General features: G+C 36.3%; 1 protein-coding gene across 4 annotated transcripts in view; it reads right to left on the reverse strand.

Annotated features, from left to right (window-relative positions):
- Positions 1 to 27,227, reverse strand: part of PPP3CB (protein phosphatase 3 catalytic subunit beta) — a 53,046-nt gene extending 25,819 nt beyond the window's left edge. For all 4 annotated transcript variants that reach the window (XM_039235174.1, XM_039235172.1, XM_039235173.1 and 1 more), the window contains exons 1-9: positions 27,042 to 27,227; positions 11,508 to 11,708; positions 10,700 to 10,824; positions 7,907 to 8,018; positions 5,634 to 5,779; positions 5,227 to 5,366; positions 5,046 to 5,123; positions 4,845 to 4,939; positions 1,990 to 2,115 (exon numbers count right to left, since the gene is read on the reverse strand). In XM_039235174.1, coding sequence (XP_039091105.1) covers positions 1,990 to 2,115; positions 4,845 to 4,939; positions 5,046 to 5,123; positions 5,227 to 5,366; positions 5,634 to 5,779; positions 7,907 to 8,018; positions 10,700 to 10,824; positions 11,508 to 11,708; positions 27,042 to 27,126 — 1,108 coding nt within the window. In that variant the 5' untranslated portion in view covers positions 27,127 to 27,227. The remainder of the gene's footprint in view (positions 1 to 1,989; positions 2,116 to 4,844; positions 4,940 to 5,045; positions 5,124 to 5,226; positions 5,367 to 5,633; positions 5,780 to 7,906; positions 8,019 to 10,699; positions 10,825 to 11,507; positions 11,709 to 27,041) is intronic.
- Positions 27,228 to 27,871: the final 644 nt, after the last annotated feature.

Below are 27,871 nucleotides of genomic sequence, written 5' to 3' on the forward strand. Positions count from 1 at the left end.
TTGTATATGGTGGAAAATTTCCAACATTGGATTTTTTTTTAAGAAATAAAAAGCTCTCAAAAGGTTAAAAATACAGATTTTATCTAACTTTAGGATTCAATCAGCCTCTAAGGGATCCTCTGGCTTAAGTTAGTTGCTTCTCAGAGACTAGATCAGAGTCAAATTGGCTTTTTCAAAGTGGAACAAATGAGACGTCATTTGCTGTTATTCACAACAAAAGAAAATCTTCATTAGAACCAAGTAGTTAGGCTATCTAAACAACTAACATGTATTAAAATGGAAAAATATGCAGAGTTTGAAAAAATCTTACTGTGCTCAACATTAGTTAGAATTCTATTTGCGTATAATGTTCAAATCTGAGCTTCACATTTTTAGAAAGATATGAATAATTTGGAGAAGATCCACAGGGAAAAAACAAAAATGGTCAAAAGGTTTGAATACTTCCTCATCTTTATAAGATGATTTAAAGTGGCAAAAAAAGAACAAAAGATTACTTAGTAGCAGACTTCAAATGTAGGAACACTGATAGAAACCTGATTCTCTATCTTTACTTACAAGAGATCTCCAGAAACTAGATTAAATTTTCTCACCTCTCAGAAGGAGTGAGACTACATGATTATTAAGTTCACTATTAGTTTTAAAATCCTATTATGCTCTGGTTTTTGACAGGTGCATTAGTTAAGAAAAGCTATGATCCCTATTTCTTTTCTCATGATATAAATATTTAGACTAAATATAATGAAGTACTGTATTTCTTTATTGCAGAGCCATTAGAAAATCAAATTAGAACCCATGAAATGTCCATTTTCCTCCTACCTTATCCTCCCCTTTCTTTCCAACCCCCCAACCCCACTCATATTACATTAAAATAGTTGAGCTGAAGTCTAGCCTAAAGGCAGGAGAATAAGCAATATGAATTCTTAAATTCCCTTTAGCCTGATGATGCTATGATTGAACTATTTCTCATACCCCAAAGATAGAAGGTTATAAGTGTAATGCATCCCTTGCACCTAAGCCCTTTACTGGCCCCCTTCTCAAATGCTAAAGTGGGTAATTCTATCTGCATATTAACTTAATGTTGACCTACTGAGTAACTTATGAAGACTGAAGGCAATCTTCAAAAAGTCTGTTTAACATACACAGTTTAAGTATTAGCTCTGTATTTTAGAACCCAAAATTGCATTGGCAGAAATATCATATTTCAAACAGAAAGGAACATTTTGTAACATGGAAGAGGTGAGAAAAAATAGAGAGGGATATAGAACACAATGTTTTACAATCATATCTGTACTCTCATACTCTTATTTTCCACATATGGTAACTGAGGCACTGCCTTGTGGAGAAATTAACACTAAATGGAAAAGAAGAAATCCTAAGATTTCTATACAACTAGAAAAAAAAATAGAAAATAATTTCTTAAATAGCATTTATGTTCTCTTAAAAAGCCTATTTAGCATAAACTAATGTATTACTGGAAATTATCAGAAAGCATCACCACTAAATTTGTATACATATTTTTATATAGGAAAACAAATATTAGGTTTGAACCTGAATTTCTCTTTATCATTTTTCTCAGGTATAGAATTGTTAAAATATGACTAACATTGCCCAAAACTAGGGCTTTTAAATTCTCCCATAAAATACTCTGATATCCCTCAAAAGTGGTGTTAAAATATGCAAAAGTGTCCATTCCAAAGCAAAGCTATCCCTCCATTCCTAATAAAAGATTTAAGCTAAAGAAAAGCAGAAAGTAAAACCCAACAGCTGAAGACAACATCAGGCTATTTATAAGTCTTCTCCTAGTCCCCCAGACACCCTCACATGGGGGCTATAAACAGCTAACCAAAATATCTTTCAGGCTCTCATATCCACACCCACTGACACAAGTAGAGCTGAACCCACAGTGAAACTAGACTTCAGTTTCCTTTAGTAAGTATGTGCCTGCAATAGTAAACTGGAGTATTAAAAAAAAAAAAAAAAGAATCGTACCTTTTTCTCCAACAAAGGGTAAAGACCATGTGAAGACATCCATAAAATTGGGCAACCAGTAAGGATGTGGAGAACAGTTAAATTGTCGAATATTCATCACATTATTTTCATACTTTAATACAGCAGCTGCAAGATAAATTTGAATGTGAATGTAACAATTTGTCTTTAAGCTCCAAAAGTCTAATACACATAACAGAAGAAAATATTATTTTAAGGGGGTAGGGAATCAAGGGGTGAGTTGAATAAGGACTAGTAGAGGGAGACAAGAACTAAAAAACACACTTTTTAACACACTTTCATATAAAGCATAGTCAGATCTATACTTATTATTAATAAAACTTCCAGATTATTTGTAGAATGTTTGGTTCACTTTATAATTTAATGATGAACATGCACTTTTACTAAATCCAAAATTGTGAAAACTCAATTTTTAGAAGAAACACAGAATGGCAATGAGCAATTTTCTAGGTTTAGAAGTTCATACAAGTTGAAGAAATTTAAGAGACTCTTTTTAGTTGCAGGCAACCTGAAAAGGTAGCTAAATTGTAATAAAGCAAAAAAACAAAACAAAACAAAACAAAACCCCCAAAAAGTAGTTTTTTTATGATTATATAAATGTATTTATTTCATTTAATATGGGAAATCAAGTGAAACTACCACAAAGAAATATTTTACTTCATTTAGAAAAAATTCCATTAAAAATACTATAACCAAATAACCCAAAGGTAACATACTCATCTCAATTTCAGGTATCCTTCTAATGTTTCAATATGCTAAAAGAAATATCTTAAATTAACTACAAAGATTTTAGCCACTGGTTGTATTATTTTATGGAACAATGGGTTAGATGGGCTAGATTCTAATCTAAGCTATAGCACATACTATCTTCATAATGCTTAGTAAATTATTTAACTAGCTTATTTCTCATTTATAAAAAAGGACTATTATGTCCACCCTACCTATCTCAGAAGTTTGTTTTATGGTCAGAGAATGTATTTCACATGAAAGTATATGCTTTTAGTATAAAATGCTTTGTAGATATAATAATTATGTGGTTACTTTTTTTCCATTTTAATGAAAATGCAAACATTAAATTCTAAGATGTGGGATTCTGTCTAATACAAAGTCACAAGTAATATGTTTGTTTCCCTTATGAAATAAAAGTATTTTAAATTTAGCCTCAGAAATTAGGGGTGGATACCAAGCCTTCAGCTTTAAAACAAGAGAGAGCGAGAGAGAGAATCTAGAAAATTGCCTTATAGATGGAATGAAACATTACAAACATACCCATACTATGTAAGCATTCAAATCATTAACACTATGTACAGACCAATCACTACTAAGAGACATTTGATTTTGACAAGACAGATTCAATGGTTTGAGTTTCTTTTCTGAATACTCAGAAAAGTAATCCCTTTACCCCGTAAGTCAAACTGACAGAAGTCAACCAATAAGACAGTAATCAACTGAGCACTGAACACTAGGTCTTACAATGTTGACAAGGGGAGGTCACCAGGTAGTAGAGCGGCTGGTACAAAGTTAAATGCAGCACTCTATTCTGTTCTTGAGAATGGAGTTAAAACTTAGATACAATTTTCCTCAAAAGTGAAGCCACACATCACTAGATAACTCTATAGTTATAGTTTATAAACCAAACTATAATTTAAAAGGATATTTTAGCGCTGGCATAATCCTTAGAGGCTACACGGATAATAGCTTCTGAAGATAAGCAACTCAGTCCATGGTGTGGTTGTTTTGGTAATTAATATAAGTATTAAGTTTCTGTAGCATACGATGAATCAAAGTTATTATATAGCATACTACCATTGTTTTAATCTTTTAACCATCATCTCAAGAAAAAAAAAACACCTCTTATTCTGTTCCTTTTTTGAACTCCATGACCCATATTTAGCAATGACCTCATTATTTCTCTAATACTTTCAAAAGTCTCTAACCTTCTGTTCTTTCCTCCTGGCACATCTGTTCCAGTGACCCTGGAAACTATGGCATAGTCAACTGAATTCCAGACATGTCAAGACAGAATAGAAGCTGGCTTCTTAATTTCCTCTTCTGAAAATGTGAACTACGTAAACATACCCACCCTCATCTTCAATGTCCTTGGCACACACTTAACTAGATTAAGATCCTTTGGTATTATCTGTCAATAAGCTATGTTCAAAGTTAAGTGAAACTCAATTATTATAGACAGATTAAATCTGGACAGAAGGAGAGGGAAGGGAAACTAGTGAAACAGGAGATAGAGAAAAAAATATACGAAAAAAGGAAAAAAGAGTAGTAAAAAGAAAGGAAGAATATATCCCTGAAATAGAGGTCAGATGAATTAATTAAAGAAGGTTCAACTACAAATCTTCATGGGACAATGATAAGACTGTAGAGGTAAAAGTAGGGAATAAGAAAGGGAAACAGAACCTAGATCAGTGAACATAAAACAAGAAACATGATAAACTAAATTAACTATACAGTGCAAATACATGAAATGGTCAAAGCAGCAGCAGGAGCTTTATGCAGACAGGAAAACATTCTCTTGATTATAAGGGGAAAGATTTAAGAAAGGGGAGTTTGAGAAAATCATGTTTGATTTCTTTACTTAATTCAGAGCATTCTTTTATAAGACAGCTTTTATGACTGACAAGCTGTGGAATGGTTACATATGAGAAGTTTCACATTTTGGATTTGTATTTCTTATTCTCTCCCCTCCCTTATATCTTATACTTTTTTATAATGAGATTTGGATAGTTACAGTTTTAAACAATGCCTCTTTTCCATTATTTCCAAAAATTAAGTCAATAAAAAAGCTAAGTTGTTTAACAATTTTTTTATCAACAACATCTTACCTTTATTATTGTAGACATCTAAGTAATTAGGTGCCGAAAAAATTGTTATTAATGAAGGGAACCCTGTAGTTTGACTTTTTCTGTACATTCTATAGCTGTAAAACAAATAGCTTAATATGCATCGTAAAGCATCAATTATGAGTTACTAAGTTTGATTTGTACATAAGGTGTTAATTTGGGTCAGGGAAACAGAATTCTTACCCTGCATCTTGAGCTTCATGAGCTCTAATAATCGATAACAAATTATTGTTTTGCAAAAATTCACACACTGCTGGATAGCTGTGGGGGAAAAAAGTAAATTAAGTAAAATAATGGTTTTCTATATGAAATACATGCTATTTTAACAACTAAAATGTGTTTAATCTTGGATATTTTTCCTTACTTATAAAAATAAGAACATCCTCGAACTGTATTGTGACTAAAATGTTCCTGTGATTTTTCGTTTCCAAAATCTTCAGAAGGATCGGACCATAGCAAGTCACACATTGGTCCAAATGCAGGTGGCTCTTTGAATCTATCTAACTGTAAAAGAAAGAAAAGAAAGAAACAAAGAAAAGAAAATAACTTGTCAAAAGTGAGAATAGAATGGACACAGAAAAGTGGTACCAACTTTGAATACTGTCCATACTACATAGTTCTGAATGGTTAGAGGATATTGTCTTAAAATATCAGTTTAGTAATTTTTACCATTACTAATCTTGGCAGTGAAGAGAAATTAAAAGCTTCTAATCTCTACCCAACAATGTATTATCAATAGGAATCAACTGTGGAACTACAATGTATACTCACTCTCCTAATATCATCCAGTGTGTGTATTTCTGGTGAAAGTCCACCATGAACACAAAGAAATTGTTGATTTAAAAGTGCAGCAAGAGGCAGGCTATCAAAAGCTTCCATACAAGCTTCATAGACTCTTTCTGAATATTTAATTTTACCTAGAAGAAAAATAATTGAAAATTACAATACTAGTTGATCATTTTGAAGATCTATCAATCGACCCACTGACCAACTGACCGACCTATGTACCTATCTATCTATAATTGACTGTTGAAACCAAGGCAAGAAAATTATATACACAGATAACAGCCAAGTGGCATCCAGGTGTTGAGGGTGGATAAAGGGGTAACTATAAAAGTCAGCAAAAAGGAATTTATGGGACAATGAAATTTTTCTTTATCATGACTACAGTGGTAGGCAGCTCTATGCACTTGTCAAAACTCAAAACTAAACACAACAGTGAATTTTACTGTATACAATTTTTTCTAAAAAGGAAAGCGTCTTGCTGTATGAGAATTAATAAAATAAGCAGTGGCATTGATCTTATGAAGACAAAATATTTGTGGTCTCTAAATTTATTTCGGGTATGCAGTAGATCATCATAAAATATTACTTAAAATAAATAAGTCAAATTTCTAAAAAACAGCTCAACCCTTTACCTATTTTATAGACCAGATAAGGCTAAACTAAAATTATACTTAAAGCTAAAATAATTTCAATGCTTTATTTTACTATGAGAGTCAGTGACTACTTTGTTGTTACAGGGAAGATGACTATATCATCACATCAAAACTCAAGGTCCATCCAATTAAAAAAAAAAAAAGGAAAAGATATCTTATTCATATATTGGAGAAACAGAGGGGTTCCTTTAGTCTACAATGAATGCTTAAAATGGGCAGTGAAGCATGAAGCCAAAATAACACAAGATAAAAAACTCCACCAAACCCAACTGTTATTTAGTTTTACTGAGATCCCTTTGCTCCTTTATATCTTTAAATTCCTGGATATTTTAATTTTTGCTGAAATTTTGGTAGGTGGTTTGTTGATTACCTAAAGGAAAAAAAGAGCTTATTCTTTTTTCCATTTTTAATACTGTAACATTCAAATATGAGAAAGTCTATATCCAGCAACCAGAGGTTCTAAACTGGTAGTCTGCTAACAGATCTATTTTCTAGCACTGTGGTTTAATAAAATTTTTACATTGATTGCTTTTGGGTCAAAGCACTTTCCAGGTCTCATCTTTTATTCATCTGTTTATTATTTTTATTATGTTATTATGCATAACCTATTCATTTAGGTTACCTACCTGATCATTCAAGTTATATGACTTTGCCCCCCTCTGCTATTACTTACCAGTATATTTTTCTTCTTTTACTGAAAGTCTCTAGTAATATGATTTTTACTGGATCATGAATCTCCATAATTCTGATATTATTTCTACTCTTACAACTTAACTCTAAGACAATATAGTCATGAATATTAACTTAATAAGCACACAGTTAAGAGATGTGAAAAAAGGTCAAATACTGCCCTATATCATATTGTTGCTTCTGGCTATTATAGATTGCCATTTCCACAATAATTTAAGAGAGAAATGAGATAAACATTGTAGGTTAAGAATTTCAATTCATTAACAGTGTCTTTGAAACAATCTGCGGGGCACCTGGGTGGCTCAGTCGGTTAAGTGTCCAACTTGGGCTCAGGTCATGATCTCGCAGTTCATGGGTTCAAGCCCCACATCGGGCTCTGTGCTGACAGCCAGCTCAGAGCCTGGAGACTGTTTCAGATTCTCTGTCTCCCTCTCTCTGTGACCCTCCCCTACTCATGCGGTCTCTCTCTCTCAGAAATAAATGAAACATTAAAAAAAAAAAAAAAAAAGAAACGATCTGCAATGATGACACTATGAGCAATTAATTTAAGAAGCTTCATGAGACAGCTTCAATATTGGGGAACAAAAATCTTTACTGCAAGAACAATTTTTTTTCCTTTTGGTTTTTAATCTTCCTCTTAAAAAATCACTTAAACATTAGAACTACACACAAAACTCAACACTGTTTTTAAATATATCTGTAAAAGCAAACTTAACAGGAAATATTGAAATGAAAACGTCTGAATGAAACACCGGTAACCACTAGAGAGCTCTTGACAATCATCCTTAAAGCTTTATGTGTTTGGACACAAAATCTGTTCTTAATGTTACACTGTAAAGTTTCCAAACTCTTACTACCCACATCACTCCAAAAGATTACTGAGGAAGTGAAAATATTTCTCATGGCAGTACTCACATTCCTGCTTAAAGGTAAAATATTCAGTAAGGTGTCTGCATTCATGATTGCCTCTCAGAAGAAATAATGTGCTTGGGTAAAGAATCTTCAGGACCCATAAATATAAGACACACTGCAAAAGAAAATGTTTTGAGTGAGCTTGACTTATATTTTTGTTTAAGTTGTTTGATCTTTGCTCCTTTTCCTCTAACCCTATTGTCCTTACAGTCTCTATTATTCTTTACTATCTTTTTCTCTTTGTCCTTTACTAAAATATAAGCTCCATGAAATCAGGGACTTTGTCATCTTAATTCACTCTCATCCTCCACTCCTAGAAACCTCCAAACAGCAAAAGAATAATAAATACCTGTTGAATGAATGAGTCAAACAATCTATTTAATTGCTTTAGATTTACAGACTATTTGCGGTAAAAACAATCAGCACATTGTTCTCATTAGGTATATCAATAAATAAAATAGTAACAATGTCAAAAACAATAGCATCTACCATTTATTGAGTACTTACAATGTATCAAGCACCTAATATTTAATACCCCTCATTTGTTCCTCAAACAACCCTATGAAGTATGTAATATTATCCTTATTTTATAAACGAGGAGACTGAAGCAAAGAGCTCAAGTAACTTGTCTGAAATCACAAATCTTTTAAGTAAGGGATAGGAATCTGATCTTCTGATCTTAAGCATTATGCTATGCTGCCTTATGAAGGCAATACCTATTTTTTTATGTTTATTTTGTTGGTTATACTTGTTGCCTTACATAAGGTAGGTGCTTATTAATCTAAACTGATTCAAAGAAAGTATATTTTTTTAAATAAAAAGAATATAAAAATAAACAGTATAGCAGATGCTCTTGTCTAAATAGATTTATTTATTTATTTAGGCTTTATTTTTAAGCAATATCTACACCCAACTCGAGTGGGGCTCGAGTTCACAACTCTGTATTCAAGAGTCACATGCTCTACTGACTGAGCCAGCCAGGCACCCCTCTAAATAGATTTAACATAATAAACTCACATTTTACTTATTTGGGAAAAAAACAAAAACAAAAACAAAAACAAAAAAACAAAAAAAACATTTCATATGGAAATACAATTATACACAAGAAGAAAAACAAACTTTATTTTTAACAAATTAAGGTATATTAAAATCTATAACTGTTCACACCTTCATTTTATTCACAAGGAAAAAAAAGAAATTAAGCCAGGGAAATACTTATTAAACTCTACCTGTCTTTTTTGCTTAGTTTGCTTCTTCATTATTTTCCTTTTTTAACAGTGAAATATATTAAAAGAGTCAGCTATAAACACTCTAACACAAGGACATAAACACCAATATGCTTAGTTCCCAATAAGCTTCCTAAAATTGTTCATTTTGTTGTTTTCGTCAAAGCTCCCAATCTTTTTGTCAGAAGGGCCATTTTCTGATTTCCTTGAAACTGTGGAGAAGTTTAAGGTGACTGATGAAGAAACTATGAATAAAGGAAGAACAATGGGGTGGGGGGGTGTAACAAAATTCCCTAAGGAAACTGGGTGGACAGGGGTCCTGAACTCCTTCCTTACTATGAATCCTAGCGTACTTTAGAAAGGAGGTTAAAAATACTGAAGGGGGATATAAACAACATGAACCAGCATGGAAATGTACCAGGTAAAGCTTCAATTATCTACTGGGAGAGGTAGTTAAGAGTACAGGCTTGGAATAAGACTGGCTACACTGCTTACTAACAATGTGTCCTTGGGCACAGCCTCAGGTTCCTCATCTATAAAATGGATAAAGTAACAATACTTATTTCATATTGTTGTTGTGAGGATTTGCTTAATCAGTGTGTGTTAAGTGCTTACAATATGCTTGGAACATAGTAAATTCTCAACAGAAGTATCTATTAGCAGAGCTTTTATCCAACAATTTTACCTCCAAGAATCTGCCCCACAGGTATAATTTAGCAAGTATGCAAAGATATATAAATAACTTGGTTCACTGAAGCATCATTTGTAATGACAAAAAACTGAGAACACCTAATAAGGAATTGATGAAATTAATTGTGGTTTTATTCAATAGAATATAATGCAGCTATTAAAAATATTATAAATTTATATATACTGACCTGGAAAGACATCACAGTATAGAGATATATGAAAAAAGCAAGTTACAGAACAACATTATAATACGGCCACATTTTCATTTTAAAAGAGAGATGCATATATTAGAAAATGCAAATTGTTCTATATTTACCTTATTTTATTGATATAATTAGAGAAATAAAAGGAGCAAAAAACCATGTACTGTTAAGTAATGATCAATAGGTCATTTTAATGCCTCTTAAGTTTTTTTAAAAAAAAATGAATACTTTCAGAATACACAAATGACTTGGGTCTTAATAGCTATAGAAAGTTGGATAGAAACACTACGTTTTAAGCAATATGAACATTATAGTATGTTTTACTTAATCAGATAAAATTCAATTAATCTTTTTTCACATAGGGTAATGCAAGAGGGGTAAATAGCACTAGCTCCTTAGGGCCACCAGATAACAGAACAATAAAGAGCCCTGAGTTTGCACATAATTTCCACCAGGAAAAATTATAATTTTATAAACATAGTACTACAAAGAAAACAGAATAGTTTGAAAGGCAGAAGAGAATAAATAGTATTTTTACCTAAAACCTTCAGAATATGCAGAGGTATTAAAAAGAGCCCAATAAAGGTACTTTAAGGAGCTTATTTTACTAGGAATTAATGGAAATCATCTATGGTAACACTTAAAAGCAAATCAAATGACAGTATTATGATTATTACCTCTATACTAAAATAACCTCTGTCCACATAATCACCAAGAAAAAGGTATCGTGTATTAGCAGGTGATCCTCCTACTTCAAAAAGTTTCATCAGATCAAAAAATTGGCCATGGATGTCACCACACACTGAAACAAGAAGATTATTAGATATGAAAAAAAAACTCTGAAATAACAAATTTTACTTAAATTCTAATTTCTTTCACATAAGAGATAATGTAAATTCTATCAAGAAAAGTCTCAGAAGGAAGTCAGAGTCTATGAAGAGTCCTAGTAGGGATGATGTGTACCCAAGTGTTCATGTGCTCAAGATCTAGAACAAGATATGACAAAAATAATGAAATTTGTAGTTAGTGACAAAATATTCACCTAAATTTATAAAGTTCCTCTTCAGGAAGCCAAGTGTATGTTTTAAGATTACAGAATTATAATGGTGGCAGTAAAATCTCCATTCTAACATAACACTTTCTATTGAATGCTATGTTGACACTGAGGTATTTGCCTCTAATAATTGAAAGCAAAGTAAGTAAGAATTTGTTGAATCAAATTGGATTATGGCCAACACAACTGATGAAACCTTCACAAAAGCATATTAGACCAACTTCTGCACTCAGTTACTTAGGATCATGCTTATTCACTGAAAACAGGCAAAAATTCAAAAAAAATTACAAAAAATAATTTGGAAATTCAAGATAATGTCCATGTAATATTAATTTAGCATACCATAGGCTGAAGAATAAGCAGCCTTATATCCAAGCAACTAAATAATGGTATAATTTAAAAAACAATATCCAAAACATAAATAAGTATACCTGTAATTGGAGCCTCTACTTCTATCATGGTTTTCTCTCTCCGAAGGATGGCAGCACCCTCATTGATAATTCTAAGTGCAATTTCTTCATCTACCCGACCTTCTTTTACTAAGTGGTTCTTCAAAACATCAACCCTGGGTATCCCATCCAAATCAAATACTTCTTCAGATGTCAAGCGATGTGTTGGGGGAAAAGGTACAGCTGCAATTTTTTTTAATTAATAAAAAATAAATCACTATTAATATATTAACAAAAATGGATCTAGATAAATAAGAGTAAAACTTGAAAAGCTGGAGTTATTTATTGGATAGAGGTATTAATTTTTTAAAGGATTTTTAAAAAAGAGTAATCAAATTATACTTTTTATTAATCTTTATATAATAGCATGTTCTTTGTTGAGAATTATTAGAGATGAACTGCCTCAAAATTAAAAGTTCTCCATATGTTTGCACATACAGGTGGATTAGGAGGAACTTAATGGAGGACCATGGGAGAGGAGAAGGGGGAAAATAGTTGGGGAGAGGGAGGGAGGCAAACCATGAGAGACTCTTGAATGCTGAGAACTGAGGGCTTATGGGGGTGGGGGAGAGGGGAAGGGGGGTGATGGGCATGGAGGAGGGCACTTGTTGGGATGAGCACGGGGTGTTGTATGGAAACCAACTTGACAATAAACTATTTAAGAAAAAAAAATTAAAAGTTTCTTTCAGGATAACTAAAGTTTTCTTTAAGCCATAACATTTTTTTGGCAGAATTCTCAAAACATTATACACACTTCACCTTAAGGAAGCACAATAAATGTAACTTAATACCACATAAGCCTGAATAGAAAGAAATCCCAAATGTAAGGTGATGTACCATGTTTATAATAAGGAAGTTAGAAACAATGTTTTCTGACGAACTTGAAAAGAAACTCTCCAAGGGCACCTGGGTGCTCAGTTGGTTGAGTGTTCGACTCTTTAATTCTGGCTTAGGTCATGATCTCACAGTTCACCCATGTCAGACTCTGCACTAACTGCACAGAGCCTGCTTGGGATTCTCTTTCTCTTTCTCTCTCAAAAATAAATAAACATTAAAAAAAAAAAAAAAAAAAAAAAAAGCTAAGGTCACCCGGGTGGTTCAGTCAGTTAAACATCCAACTCTTGATTTCAGCTCAGGTCATGATCTCTCAGTCATGAGATCAAACCCCACAACAGGCTCTGCACTGACAGCAAGGAGCATACTTGGGATTCTCTCTTTCCCTCTCTCTGCCCTTCCCCTACTCGTTCTCTCTTGTTCTCTCTCTCTCTCAAATAAACATTTAAAAAAAAGAGCTAGTTCCTCTTTAATAAAAAAGAAAAAGAAAAAGAAAAAGAAAAAAGACTTTAGGGGCTCCTGGATGGCTCATTTGGTTGGGCATCCGACTTCGGCTCAGGTCACGATCTCAGTTTGTGAGTTAGAGCCCCATGTCAGGCTCTGAGCTGTCAGCAGAGCTGTGTCTCCCTCTCTCTCTCTGCCCCTCCCCTTCTCACACATGGTCTCTGTCTCTGTCTCTCAAAATAAACATTAAAAACATTTTTAAAAATTTTGAAGAAATATAAATAGAGATAAATATAAAATTTAAATTCATTTTGATGCAAATATAGATTTTTCTTAGTGTTTATTTAGTTTTGAGGAGGGAGGGGTGGAGGAAGGAGAAAGAATCCCAAGCAGGCTCTGTGCTGACAGCACCGAGCCTGATGCAAGGCTCAATCTCACAAACCATGAGATCATGACCAAATCAAGAGTTGGACACTTAACCGACTGAGCCACCCAGGCACGCCACATACACAGATTTAAAACAGCATTAATAAAAGGTAATTTTGAAATACTGCTTTTTCTCCTACCTCCTATGTTTTATAAAACACCTTCATTCAAAATCTTTATGCACATCTTTGAACAAATGTATGTAATGTATTCCTTATCACTGAAGGCATTTTTAAGTCCTCTAACACTCTTTTCAAAGGTTAATCATCTTCACTTCCATTTAAGTTGTTTGATACAGCACTTTTTGAATATATATAAAATCTTATCACTGCAAATTCATCCTAAGCCACAGTTCCCATATATATTAATTACCAACTGCATCTAAAATTGCTATTTGTTAAACACAATGGAAAACTAAAAGGTCTATTTTCAACAGTAACTAGAACAATTCTGAGGTCATATACCTAGGAAAAATTACTACACATCTGTTAAATTTATTTGATTCCTTTTCATTGACTCAGACAAGTGACCTAATTACACATTCAAAATCAGCTTGAAGTAGTTTTAGACTCTTTACCAAATAGTACAGTTTTTCAAAACAAAGCAAGAGAGAAATTTATAGTAAGGGTCTATATATAGACTCTTTTCTGAAATAAAAATTGTTTTAGAAAAAACTTACTTTATATTTGGGCATATACCATATAGTATTTTCTTGATGTTTCAGAGTCATCACTGTAAATATCAATTATTATACAGAAGCCTGGAAATGTATAGGATCAATTGCTTCTTTACATTTCAACATAAACAAACTAAAAACTAAAAACAGGAGGCTGAATTAGAATTATATCAATTATCTGAGAAAGAGTAATTAATAAGCACGTTCTATCTTACTAGGAAAAAAACAGGAAGAACTCAATACTTTAAAGAGAAGTGAGACAAGAACTAAGGCAGAGGGATGTCAACCAATTCTCAGACTTTGAAATCACCAATCCCTCTTGCTTTCTTTGATACTTGGTAAAAAAATTTGGACTTATTTGTTCTTCATTAGAACATTTATTCCCATTACTTTTTACCACATTTAGAACAAAGCATTAAAATACACTTTGTTCCCCCAAATAAAGTTATGTCCAGAGTCTAATAAAATAAAAATCTGTTAAAGTATGTTTTTTCTCTAGCCATAGATTAAACAGACCAAACTTGCCCCTAATCAGTAAACTAATTGTTTAAGAATTGCAGGTTTTAATAACTGACTGTTAAATAAATCACAAGGTACTCTGGGATATTACAAATATGAAAAGTTCAAATATCTCAAGTACAAATTTCTGAGATCAAGATGGGATCATATTTTCTTCATCAGGTCAAGAAAATTTTTTATCACTCTATTCAGGAAAACATACTGTTTAATAAGATGTTGCATTCTAGACTATGTATACTTTCTAATAATCAACAACAAAATTCTACTACTGGCTAAATTCAATTCAAAATACAGAACTTCCTAAGAACCCAACTGGGAGACCGGTCCCCTTCTCCCCAATTCAACCAGCCACCAGTGTTACTACATATTTTCATTTTCATGCACATTGTGAATGCTCCACTGCAATTCACACTGGAGTACTGCCCCAAAGAACCAAAATGTCTTTATTCATTGAAAAACCTGCTCATGAGTAAGTCATCTGTAGACCTATGCTTTTCCACTTCTTTTTCAATTCAAGGCATACTTTTACATGTCAAGACTAGCTGGGATACATTCTAAGGAATAAATACAGGTTGAAAGGTAAACAAACGCCACCATAGATAAAAAGCAGATGAAAACTTTACATCAATGTTGTTCTAACACCACAATGTTGAAAGCAGAAAATGAAGTTTCAAAAAATATATTTTAATATATCAGTAAATAAGAAAAGGCACATAGAAATGGATGAGGAAAAAGGCATGTGCTCTTTGTAGGAGAAAGGAGCTGAACAGGCAAAAGAAAGCCAACCAAATAGAATTTGGCCTAACAGGGGTTAATTATTGACCCTGTTGGTCAAGAGTTAAAAATTTTTTTGTCATCAAAAATATTCTTGGGGTTCTTAGGTGGCTCAGTCGGTTGAGCATCTGACTCTTGATTCTGGTACAGGTCAAGATCCCAGGGTTATACGATAAAGCCCCATATCAGGCTCTGTGCTGAGCATGGAGCCTGCTTAAGATTCCCTCACTGTCTCTCTGCCCCTCTCCACTTGCACACACTCTCTCTCTCTAATAAAAAAATGTGTGTGTGTGTATTCATTCTTTTTTTTAATTTTTTAAAATGTTTATTATTTTTGAGAGAGAGGGAGACAGAGAGCAAGCAGGGGAGGCAGAGAGAGAGACACAGAATCCGAAACTGGCTCCAGGCTCTGAGCTGTCAGCACAGAGCCCAATGCAGGGCTCAAACCCACAGACAGCGAGATCATGACCTGAGCTGAAGTCGGCCACTTAACCAACTGAGCCACTCAGATGCCCTTATATATTCATTCTCAACTACTTTGTTTGGGAATTCTTAGTCATTTAAAGCATTCCCATCTATATTTGGGCTTTTAAAATTTTTTCTTTTGGGGCACCTGGATGGCTCAGTTAAGCATCCAACTCTTGATCTCAGCTCAGGTCATGATCTCATCATTCTGTTTGGGAGATTGAATGCAAAGCCCACTCCCTTGCTCTCTGCCCCTCCCCCACTCATACATGTGCACTTCTCTCAAAATAAATAAATAAAAAGTTTTTCTTTTTAATTCATCTTTAGCCAATTATTCCTGCTTCTCTAGGGTTTTCTTCTAATATATTTTTCCTCTTTATTTTCACACTATTTTTTCTACTCTTCTAAATTTTTGATAGGGAAAAAGCAGAAATATAAATGTATGTAAATGTAATGTAAACGGTCAATAACTGAGATGGCTAAAAAGGAGGATTCACTGTAATAAACTAAAGAGATACAAAATAACCGCAAATCACCAAGTTTCCAACACTAGAAAACTTGATGTGGTAATATTCATTTTGACCATACTATTCTGTTGAAAAATTTCCTTTAACTCAAATTTTGGCATGAAGCACTCACATCTATATAGTAATCAATAACATTCACAAGTTATTTTCATTCAGATTTAATGTATGGTGACTAAAAAAACATCTAAAGCAAGTTTTAATTTAGGAAGTTGGAAATACAAACTAGGAATACGTATTAATCAGGGATAGGGAAAGAGCACAGATACACTTTTTCTACTACTGGGTAAGGAATCCTAAAAATTAACTAAATCCTATTCCCCAACTCTAAGCAAAGGCTACAAATTATTAGCCCCACGAAGCCACCAACCCCAATTGGGGTGTCCGCAGCCTATGCCAATTGAACAACTTTATTACAAAGAATCATTCAAAGGCCTGTGCTTCTGATCATTGCCCTTATTGGTAACTATCCAAATAAAATCCATCCTGTCATCTATGCTTCTGAATTTTTCTCGGTATTTCTCTTACACCATACCATATTTGGCTGTTCTCCTCCTCCTCAATCCTTTGTTCATTTAGGACTCCAGAATTCCCATTAGTTTTTAAGAATGTTTGTTTACTTTTGAGAGAGAGGGAGAGGCACAGGGAAGGAGAATGGAGGAGCGGCAGAAAGAGAGGGGGACAGAGGATCCAAAGAGGGCTCTGTACTGACAACCAGAGACCCCAATGCAGGGCTCAAACCCATGAACCATGAGATCATGACCTGAGCCGAAGCTGGTCACTTAACTGACTGAGCCACCTAGGTGCCCCATTATTTTTTTAAACTCATTCCTCTTCCCCCTACACACACACACACACTTTAGATCTTCACAATAATGCTGTCTTCATCTCTTTAGCTTAATTAAATCTTAGTTATCCTGAAGGACATTTCTCAAACCCTTTTTTCAAAACGGATGCTGTGCAGTTTTCCACACTCCACTACTCTCAGCAGAGAAGGCTTTAGTCTCAAGTGTTGCTTTGCATTACCACTTTCAATTTCATCACTCCACTTCAGAAAAAAATACCTTCTCCTTTGAGATTCATGTCTTCTAGATAGTTTAATCTTGTCCCTGCCATCTACTAAACTTCTAGTCATTTCTCACATGCAACTCCGGCTCCTGGCGTGCAAGCCTTCTCCATGCTAAATCCCATCATCAATGTCCATGTATAATGATCTATTTAAAACTTAAGAACTGAGAGACTGGAGTTCCACTCCACTTCAACTCTTCAGCCTTGGCCATAATTACTGCTCTGCCTCTGAAATCCTGAACTCCAATCTCTCACTCAATGATTAAAACCACCTATCTTTCCAGTTCCACTCCCAATACTCCATCTGTTCAATTATATTAAAAATCTGGACAGCCCGTCCTGATCAACTCCTTCTGGACACCTTTGCTTCTTATAATTTTAAAGTATTCCATCATTCACCCACTTTTTAAACATCCTAAATTGTTTTGCCCATTTGTCTTATTATACCTATAAGGGAAAACTGCAATTCTTGAATGAATTAGCTTCTAAACTTGGGTGCTATGTATAAAACCATCAAAATGGCCCCATGCTACTACAAACTCATGGTCCCCAACGTAGTTGGTCATTCGGACTTCTCAGTAATCCTAGTAAACATTATGTCTCCCATACTTCTCAGTAGAAATTTCAAATGGTCCCTTCTTGAACCCTTCACTTGCTTTATATCTTACTCAGTTCATCAACTTTGTATCCAATTTAAGAGAAAATGGAGGCCTTCAGACCAACTTCACTTTCCAGCTCCTCTCCATCCACACATCAACACCAGTATGCATCTTTAAATTTCTTCCCATCCAAGGAAGAGGTATGCCTATCCATTACTAAACGCTACTTGCATCCTGAATCCTACTCCCCCAACTTAACTACAGTCACCCTCTCCACCCCTTCCATGATCCTACTGTTGCTTCTGCCTCTCCATTGGGTCTTTCCTTTGGGCAATTAAACATACTTAAATCTTTATGATCTTGTAAATTCAAAGGGCGCCTGGGTGGCTCAGTCAGTTAAGCATCCAACTTCAGCTCAGGTCATGATATTGTGGTTTGTGGGTTCGAGCCCCGCGTCAGGCTCTGTGCGGACAGCTCAGAGCCCGGAGCCTGCTTCAGATTCTGTGTCTCCCTCTCTCTGGCCCTCCCCTGCTTGTGGTCTGTCTTTGTCTTTCAGCAATAAATAAATATAAGAAAATTTTTAAAAATTCAAACAAGTAACTCTCTTTTACTCCTCATCCCTGTTTCTGTCATATTATCCTTTAAGTACTAAGCTCTTTGAAAGGGTATTCAAATCTACAATGGGTTATCTTCCTTTTCTCACCTTTTGTCTATTTTTCTCAATACATATTTATCTGGTTTCTGCTCTATTCCTCCACCTTTTAACTCTCTCCTATCTTGGGTTCTTAAAATCACTCACCTGGTTTTTCTTCTACTTCTCCAGTCACAACTGATTCATCTATTTCATGGACTTCTAGTCTTTTTCCTGATCCTTAAATATCAGTGTGTGTCCTCTGATTCTGTCCTTGGCTCTCCTATCATACCACTCTAAATTAGTGATCTCATTCAGAAGAACTACAGTTTCAACTAAAATCTACATTTTGAGGACCCTCACATAATAGATTGCTCAGTCTAGACCCTTCCCCTAAACTCCAGATCCCCAATAAACTATCAAATATCTCCACTGGGATATTCCATACATATCTCAAACTTAGTATGTCCAAAATTTAATGTATGATTTTCCCCTCTAAGCCATTACCCACAGTTACCCATTGAAGAATTGTCCTAGAATTCTCTTTATTCCTCACCCTACATGGCCAATAGGTCCTAAATACTTACCTGAATTGTTTCTGCTCCTTTGGTTCTGAGACACCGAATGAGGACTTTTATTCTAGAATTACTACTATCTTTCCAATTTTGTCTACTCTACAACACTCAGAATATGCTTTTTCTCAAATGTTTTTTCATTTATTTATGAGAGAGAGAGAGAGAGAGACAGCATGAGCAGGGGAGGGTCAGAGAGAGAGAGGGTGACACAATCTAAAACAGGCTCTAGGCTCTGAGTTGGCTGTCAGCACAGAGCCCGACGTGGGGCTCGAACCCACTAACCGTGAGATCATGACCTGAGCCAAAGTCGGACGCTTAACCGACTGAGCCACCCAGACACCCCAGAATATGTTTTCTAAAATGCAAATCTCAAACTTCTCTTGATTCAAGACTGGCTTTATTATACAAAATCCAAATTCTTTATCTTCACATGGCATGCAAGATCCCTTGTGATCTGAACCTTGCCTACATTTCCAACCCTCATCTTTTGTCACTACCTCACATCCTAGATATATTCTATACTCCAGATACTTTATTTTCATTTTTTAAATTAATCACTTATTTTTAATCTCTATACTTTTACACACCCTATTGTTTGGGAGTACACTATCCCCATCTTTTACCTAACTTCTCCTTGTCCTTAAATGTCACTTCAGTGTTCCAATTCTTGAAAATTCTTCCTCATGTTTCCAGACTAGGTTAATGGCGTCCCTTCCTTTGTGGTCCTGCAGCATAGCATATAATTAAGACCTATATCATGGCATTTAACAATTACACTGTAAATACGTCTCCCCGACACTCTTATGAACTCTTTGGAAGAGAGGGGACTATGTCTTTCATCATTACACAGTGATTAGAACATTGTTGAGGCACCTGCGTGGCTCAGTTGGTTGAGTGTCCAACTTTGCCCAGGCCATGATCTCAGACTTGTGGGTTCAAGTCTCGTGTCGGGCTCTGTGCTGACAATATAGAACCTAGAGCCTGCTTCAGATTCTGTGTGTCTCCCTCTCTCTCTGCCTCTCCCCTGCTGTCTCTCTCTCTCTCAAAAATAAACATTAAAAGAATTTTTAAAAAAACATTGTTACCAAAGAATGTCTACTAAATTAATGATACAGTTTCTAAAATACTTGTATATCATGACACTAAACAGCAATGACAGTATATTTATACTGCTTTGTTTACAAAGTACTTTTACATACATAATCCTACATGATTTTCAGAGGCATCCTGGGAGTTTAGTAGGGCAGGTTTTATCCCCATTTCACAAATGGGATAACAGGTTCAGTGAAGTTAAATGGCTCTCAAGGTGTTTCAACTAGTAAGGGGCAGAATCATAGCTGAAATTGAGGTCAGAATGCTATACCAGTCCAACCTGTCCTATACCAACAATGCTCTTCTGACAAAAAGTCATCAAAAGTCTTCTCATCATGAAAAGGGGCATAACCCACCCAGGCGCAAGGGATAGAAGCATGCACTGGCCACATCCTCTAAGAAAAGAGTCAATAAATCCTACAGCACAGTCTTCAAAATTTCAAGGTATCCCTTGGGTTCCTTTTAGTCTGTGGTGGTTATCTGAATATAGTACCTTTCACTCAAAATTGGTTCTCTTTCCTGTCTTATTTTTGACATGGTTATCACCACTCTCTATCACTGGGACTTAAAATTTTGGTGTCCTTGTTCTCTTTCAGGGCTCCAAGTCCTATTGATTCTTCAAATTCTCTTCATTTTCTTACATCTCTGTTGCTGCACTGCTAGTTCAAGTTCTTATTACTTTGTGTACTAAAAAAATCTAAGTCGGCTCTACTTTCCCTCCCCCTTAATTATACAAAGCACTGCTATGTTAACCTACTCAAAAATTTTGTGTAGTTTCTTAAGAACTGAATAAAGGGGTGGGGAGAAAATAAAGAGGAATAAAAAGCCTGAAACTTATTTCCAAGATCCTTTTCTATTTGACCATTCCCAGTCTTTTACATGTCATTCCAATCTTTGCCCCCCAACTATAATTGTTCAATTTAATCAATTCGTAAAGCAAAATTAGCCTGATCATTGTTTCCTTAAAAAGTTTTACTCTTCTACCTGTTCCCAAAACCAATCACTGATCCAATATGACCTGCCTTCTAATACTGCATCATACCTGGTTTCTCATTCAGAATTTGCATCATATCTGGTTTCTCATTCCCTTAATTCATACTTTGGTCATTTTGTACTTGGACTATTTTGCTCCTGAGATGATGAATAAGGAGTTTTTATTCCCCTAGATTACTACAATGTTTTTTAAGGTTTTTTTTTTTTTTTTTAACATTTACTTGTATTTGAGAGAGAGAGAAAGCAGGGGAAGGGCAGAGAAAGGGGGGACAGAGGATCCAAAGCAGCCTCTGTGCTGACAGCAGCAAGCCCGATGTGGGGCTCAAACTCACAAACCACGAGATCATGACGTGAGCCAAAGTTGCTTAACCAACTGAGCCACTCAAGTGCCCCCTACAATCTTTTCAATTTTGTCTACTCTACAAACTTGGAATACTCTATCTAAAATTCAATAGTTAATCTTCTGATATTAAAAACAATTTTTTTTTTAACATTCATTCATTTTTTGAGAGACAGAGACAGCATGAGCAGGGAAAGGGCAGAAAGAGAGGGAGGGAGACACAGAATCCAAAGCAGGCTCCAGGCTCTGAGCTGTCAGCACAGAGCCTGATGCAGGGCTTGAACTCACGAACTATGAGATCATGACCTGAGCCGACGTCAGATGCTTAACCAACTGAGCCACCCAGGCACCTCAATCTTTTGATACTCTAATTTAAGCCTCTCCCCTTCTATTATTTTGTTCTACACAATATTATGGTACCTTTCAAAAACCAAGATACTGGATCACTTTTCTATTTTAAAAGCTTCAATAATGACTACCATTGGTTGAATATTTATCACGTGCCAGGTCATGCACTGAAGTACATACTTTATTTGGACCATCTCCATTAATCCTTCAAAAACCCCATAATAATACTTAATTAACTCTATTTTACAGATGAGAACATTGAAGCTTGGTGATATTAAGTATCTTGTCATAGTGGAAAGGTTATTAAGGTAGAGCTAGGATTCGAACCCAGGCAATTGGTCTCAAGAGGCTGTGTTCTTAATCATCCATAGGCTATACTGCTTATTAGCTTAAGTTTCAGCTCAACTTAGTGTACAAAAGACCATTCATTTCCCACTTTGTCTCCTGCCACTCCTAGCCAAGCACCTTACATCTTACTCTCACACACATTTTCAAGCTTCCTCCCCACCCCCTACCCCCAAACTCCATGCCTTTCTGCTGCTGTTTTCCCTACTCCAGTCCTTCCTTCTTTCTGGAAAAATTCTTCTCCTCCTTCAAGGCCCACCTCAAAACATAATCCTCTCATTGATGCTTTTTCTCCAAATAAGAGAGTCAACTCCTTCTTTACAGCTCCAATAGCACTTTATACAAAATTCATTATATTATTTATCTGCATTGATACCTCCCTGACTACTCCCTTACTTAACTGTATCTAATCCAAGTCTGTATCCTCAATGTCTAATAATTATGCTTTGGTACTAAATAATTGTGGCACAAATAAAGGGTCCCAACCCTCTGCCAATTTATATCCTACCCTTCCTTCAAGGCCTCTTTCTTCCTATACAAACCCTTGCTGGACCATTCCAGTCCAGAGTCCTCACCATCTCCGCTGAACCCAAAAAGAGTCACTGGCTCTGTCACTTACCTAGCAATTAATCACCCATCCTTATGACATATATAAATAATTTTTCATGAATACTTATTTCTTCAAGGACCAAGGCTGTTCTTCATTTTTTATACTTCTGTTGTCTTCCTATAGTCCTTAACATATACAGCAGGCATTTACAGCAGCCATTTAATAAATATTTGCTATTTGATTATTTTGGTGTTCCAAAATAAATTTTACGTAACATACAAGGATGCCCAATTATCTTCAGCTAATTTTATCTCTGTGTGTAAATAAACACTTTTATGATAAAATGAAATGAAATCATATGATTGGTATTAAGATAAACCTCATTTAATAAATCAAGATTCTTTTCACCAAACTTTTCCCTACAATTCTTGCTAATTCACTCAATAACTCTGGAACTTGAAGCTTTGCCTTACTACTGAGCAGCTCTATTTCCTCCTTGGCATTTTCCTTCTAAGATGACAGTTACCACAATGTTCTCTCTCCTTCCCTTTCTTCCTCCCTTCCTCTATCTCTCTTCCTCCCTTCCTCTATCTCTTTCCCTTCCTCTCTCATACACACACACACACACACACACACAATTTTCTCCGTTCCCTCACTTTCTCTAGGACACATAGTACTGAAGATGTATTTTAGTATGCTAAACAGTTTAATGGGGGTGGAAGGAAAAAGAAAAATCATTTCCAAGATTTTTAGGGGCACTGGCTGGCTCAGTCAGTTAAACATCTGACTTCAACTCAGGTCATGATCTCATGGTTTGAGTTCAAGCGCCGCATCAGGCTCTGAGGTTGGCACAGATCCTGGTTTGGATTCTCTATCCCCCTCCCTTTCTGCCCCTCACCTGCTGGTTTCTCTCTCACACAAAATAAATAAATGAACTTTAAAAAAAAAAAAAGTTATCTTTTTGGATAGGTAAGTCCACAAAATAAGTTTTGTAAACAAAAGTTAAAATTCAAGTTGCTTTAAAATACGATGAAATAAAACTAGCAAGAAACACTAAGTAGCCACGTGACCCAAAGATGTATGTGGGTCATCTAAAAGTCTGTAATGAAAATAAGCAATCCTAATAAAGCTAAGGTACTAGACAATTCTTGAGCCAAGTGACCTAAGATTTATTAGCAAGACAGCTGGCAACAGAACCTAAATGAATGGTAGGTCTGCTCATCAGAAATAATAAATCAGCTTAAAAAACACACAAACATACTTCAGCATTTTGGTTCAGTCTGAGCGTCTGATCATTTAAGACTTAAGGTTAATATAACCTAGGAAGTAAAGAAAAAATATTAAATGCAAAAGAAAGTTGTCACATTGTGCATACTAAACGAACATATACACAATATAGACAATGCACTCTAAGTGATAAAGGTGAATTTTTTTTATATCAAGACCAACAGATTTAATAATCTCAAGAGAATCAAGTTTTACAAATCTGGGATCTCATTTATACAGCAAAAAAAACTTGAAGTATTTTAAAATATCTGGAAATAAAAGGTAGCATCTGGACAATTCAGGTCAAGTACATTGAGGGGGTGAGGGGGAGGAGGGAGAGGAATATACATTAATTCAGGGTTTTATGCTTCAATTACCATGCCAATTTTGTTGATGTGGCAGTAAGGCACTCATGCAGATACAATTAGCCATTTTTCCTAGTTTGTTTCTATTTTATTTCCAGCTTATTTTAGCTGAAGAACAGAAAAATGCTTAACAGAAAATACTTAAGAGGGCATATTATCTCAGCTAAACCACTGGGCTGTAGCAACTTTCAAACACAAAAATTTAACCTGAGCCAGCAGCAGCTGGAGTAGGCTCAGAAATGAATTTGCTTGAACTAACCAGGAAACCTATTCATCCATAATCAGTGATATAATAATTTCAGTAAAAAGCTAATTACATTAATACATGAATCACCTACAGTATTGCCAGATCTCAAACTTCACATGAAGTGAACTTCAGGAATGCGATCTTAAAGTTAAAAAGATCTTACATCCCCTTCAAAACCGGCCTCCTAACTAGAAGTGCAAAAGCATAAAATTTAGAGACAAGAAGGAAAAGTTTTAGAGAGTAAAAGACTACCTGTACCTGTATGCCAATGATGGTCTCCATAATATTACTATGAAATGGTATAGATGCAAAACTAGCACATACTAGACCTCTAAGAAATCTGAATTTTAACAAGCTGAACTAGCACCAGGGTCATGTATATTCTGGCAAGGGTGTTCTCTATCATCAAATAAAGCATTATGGTACAATTACTGAAAGAAGGCAGCCAAGAAAGAAGCCCAATGATGAAATCTAAAAATGGATTTCTGTATGAAAGGTGAATTTCCCAGTAATTTCTGAGGAAGCCAGAACTGAGATTCCATGAGCAGTGCAAACTAGTCTTGTTTCCACCATCTCTAAACATGTGATCCTTATCAAGCATTCCAATTGTTAACGAATTCCATAAGGAAATCAAAGTTGTCTTGGTGAAGTATATACGACCAAGCACATGAGATCTTATACCCATGAGCTCTACGGATAATTTTAGAAATTTATAATTTTCCACACCAACAAGCTCTTTTCCTATTTACCTAAATCAAATGACTTTTATTCCACACTAATAACTTATAAATATGACTGCTGTGGATTCACAACTCACCCCTAAGGAATATACCTTATGTTTGCAATCTTATTTTTACTGTATTAAAGGAGTACAGGGAAAACATTACCTATATGATAAAAAACAAGAAGATTCACAAGCATAAGGAGAGCAAAAATTCACTGTTTGAGAATGTGACTGGATGTCCTATCTAACAGTCGGGTGAAAAGTGACCAGGGAAATGAACATACAACACAGATATGTAATCAGAAAAAGAAGAGACAGCCCATGTCTCTGCTCCCAAACCCCACAAAACTTCAGATAAATGCCTGGACTACCAATGTTCTTTCTCTTCTTCTCTTTTTAGACAGATTTCTCAGGACAAGGATTCCATAAACTCTTTATTTGGCTCATTCCAATGACTGGCCCAACTGGATATACCCCTAACTTTTAAAAGTTATCTACACAAGCCTGAATACAAATCAGTGTTATTAAGGGAGGTTCAAATTGAAAAATTAAAATTAAAAAAACACAAAGAAAAAAGGTTTTCTTGTTTTTAAAATTTTAATGGAAACATATCTGGTCAAATTGCAAAAACTGGACTAACAGTGTTTAAGCATTGTGCCAGTATATTTTGAGAAGCTGAATGAAAATGAACAAGTGAAAGAAGTATCTATCTTTCCAAAATAAACGTAATACAATAAGGAAAACTTTATTCTAAAGTGGTGTTAATTTATTGACCAAGCTGCATGGTAAAGAAAAATAATTTCAAATTCTGGTTTTCACCTCCACAGCAGTGTTTGAAGTTGATGGGCTCTCCTTGAGAGCATGGAATTCTTAAGCAACAATTTGTCCTCAATTTCTCTATTTAAAATTTTTCTGCTGACCTGTTGTCGGTAAACATACAGATATTCTGCCCAGCTGAGAAACACTTATCCACGGGTGTGTGTTCACAAGGTGAGGGGTAAACCCTTTTGGCCTTTGACCAGTGTTGACGGTTTCCTAAGTAAATGCTTTTTCTTATCGACCAGGTCTTTTTTTCTTTATGCTGCTTTTTCTCCATCCTTTTCTGCACTTAAAGCCGGACCCCCAAATCTTGCCTCGTCTCTTCACCCTTGCCCAATCCCACATGGTTCCCCCAGTTTCCGCGTGGAGTGACACCTGAGGGCCAAGCGCGAACCTCTGCGGCTGGCGCTAACTGGGCGCGAATCGGGCGTACGGCTGTCACTGAGGAGCGGGCGTGGGCCAAAGCCGAGGTGATTTCTGACTGCTCATCGCCCGGCCCCGCGTGGCTGAAGGTCTCCGAGCCCCTCGGTCCGCCCAGGCAAGCCAGGCGTGCAGCTGTCGCGGAGCAGGAAGCTAATCGCGGCCCGTGGGCCGCTTTGACAGGCCCAGGAGAAAAAGAAAGGGGCTCACTGCGGCTAGGAGACTCACCAACACGACTAGAAGACCTCGAGAGCGAAACCCCCGCCTCGGGCCTGACGGCAGGCGGGAGACCGCGGAGCCGCAGCTACCGACTCAGCCCAGCCCAGCAGGGGCCCGCCCAGGGGCCACTCCCCAAGGGAGCCAGCCAGTCACTCGCCCGCCCTTCCGGGCCCGCTCCGGAGGGGACGGTCTCCCGCCCGCCCTCACACACAGCTCCTCAGGCCAGGCCCCCAGGGCTTCGTCCACCTCTCACCTTTGACGACGCGGTCAGCCCCGGGAGGGGGCGGCGGGGGCGGGGGTGGGGGCGGTGCAGCCCGGGCCGGCTCCGGGGCGGCCATGCTGGGCCCGGGGCTCGGCTAGGCGCTGGGCCGGGCGGGGTTGGGGGCGGGGGCGGCGGCTACCAGAGCCAAGCGGCGGCGCCGCCGGGGAACATGGCGGACCCTCTTTCCCTACAGAGGGGCTAAGACCGGCATGCACCGCGCTTGCGGGGGCGGGGGCGGGGCAGACTCTAGGGACCTGGGCAAAATTACTGAGGCTAGGAAAGGAACAGGACGAGGCCAAGGGATCAGGTTAAAATTCTGGGCAGGCAGAAACAATAGAGCGTGAAGAGGAAGGACTCTATTGCTAGTAGCTGCAGTGAATGCGCGCTAGGAAACATGACTCTGGCTCTCATGGAGCTCCCAATAAGCTGGGGAGACTTAATCAAACCTCAGAATCTCCTACTAATAGAGAAACAAATGCATAACAATTTGACTGCCAAATCTGAGTACTTGGGTTGGTAAAGGACAGGAAAATAGCAGAGGCACTGTAGGTTCTGGAGGGAAGTGACAGTTCAAAATGGAGTTTGAGAATCTATCTGGCCCTTATGTTTAAAGCCTGGAATTACCAAGAGTCTGAAGGCAAAGGGTGAGAATATAGGTAGAGCAGAATAGGCTCCAAGGGTTAAGAATCAAAATAGGTAAGGGGAAAGGGATGACACCAAGGGATGTTCAAGGTACACACCTGAAAAGGACACAGCCTCCCTCTTGATCCATTCAGAAAATAGAGATTTGGAAGGCAGAGGGGTACACAGAGAACTGAAAA

Source organism: Hyaena hyaena, unplaced genomic scaffold (genome assembly GCF_003009895.1).
Source record: "Hyaena hyaena isolate Hyena2069 unplaced genomic scaffold, ASM300989v1 scaffold_97, whole genome shotgun sequence".
In the NCBI taxonomy this organism is placed as follows: Eukaryota; Metazoa; Chordata; class Mammalia; order Carnivora; family Hyaenidae; genus Hyaena; species Hyaena hyaena.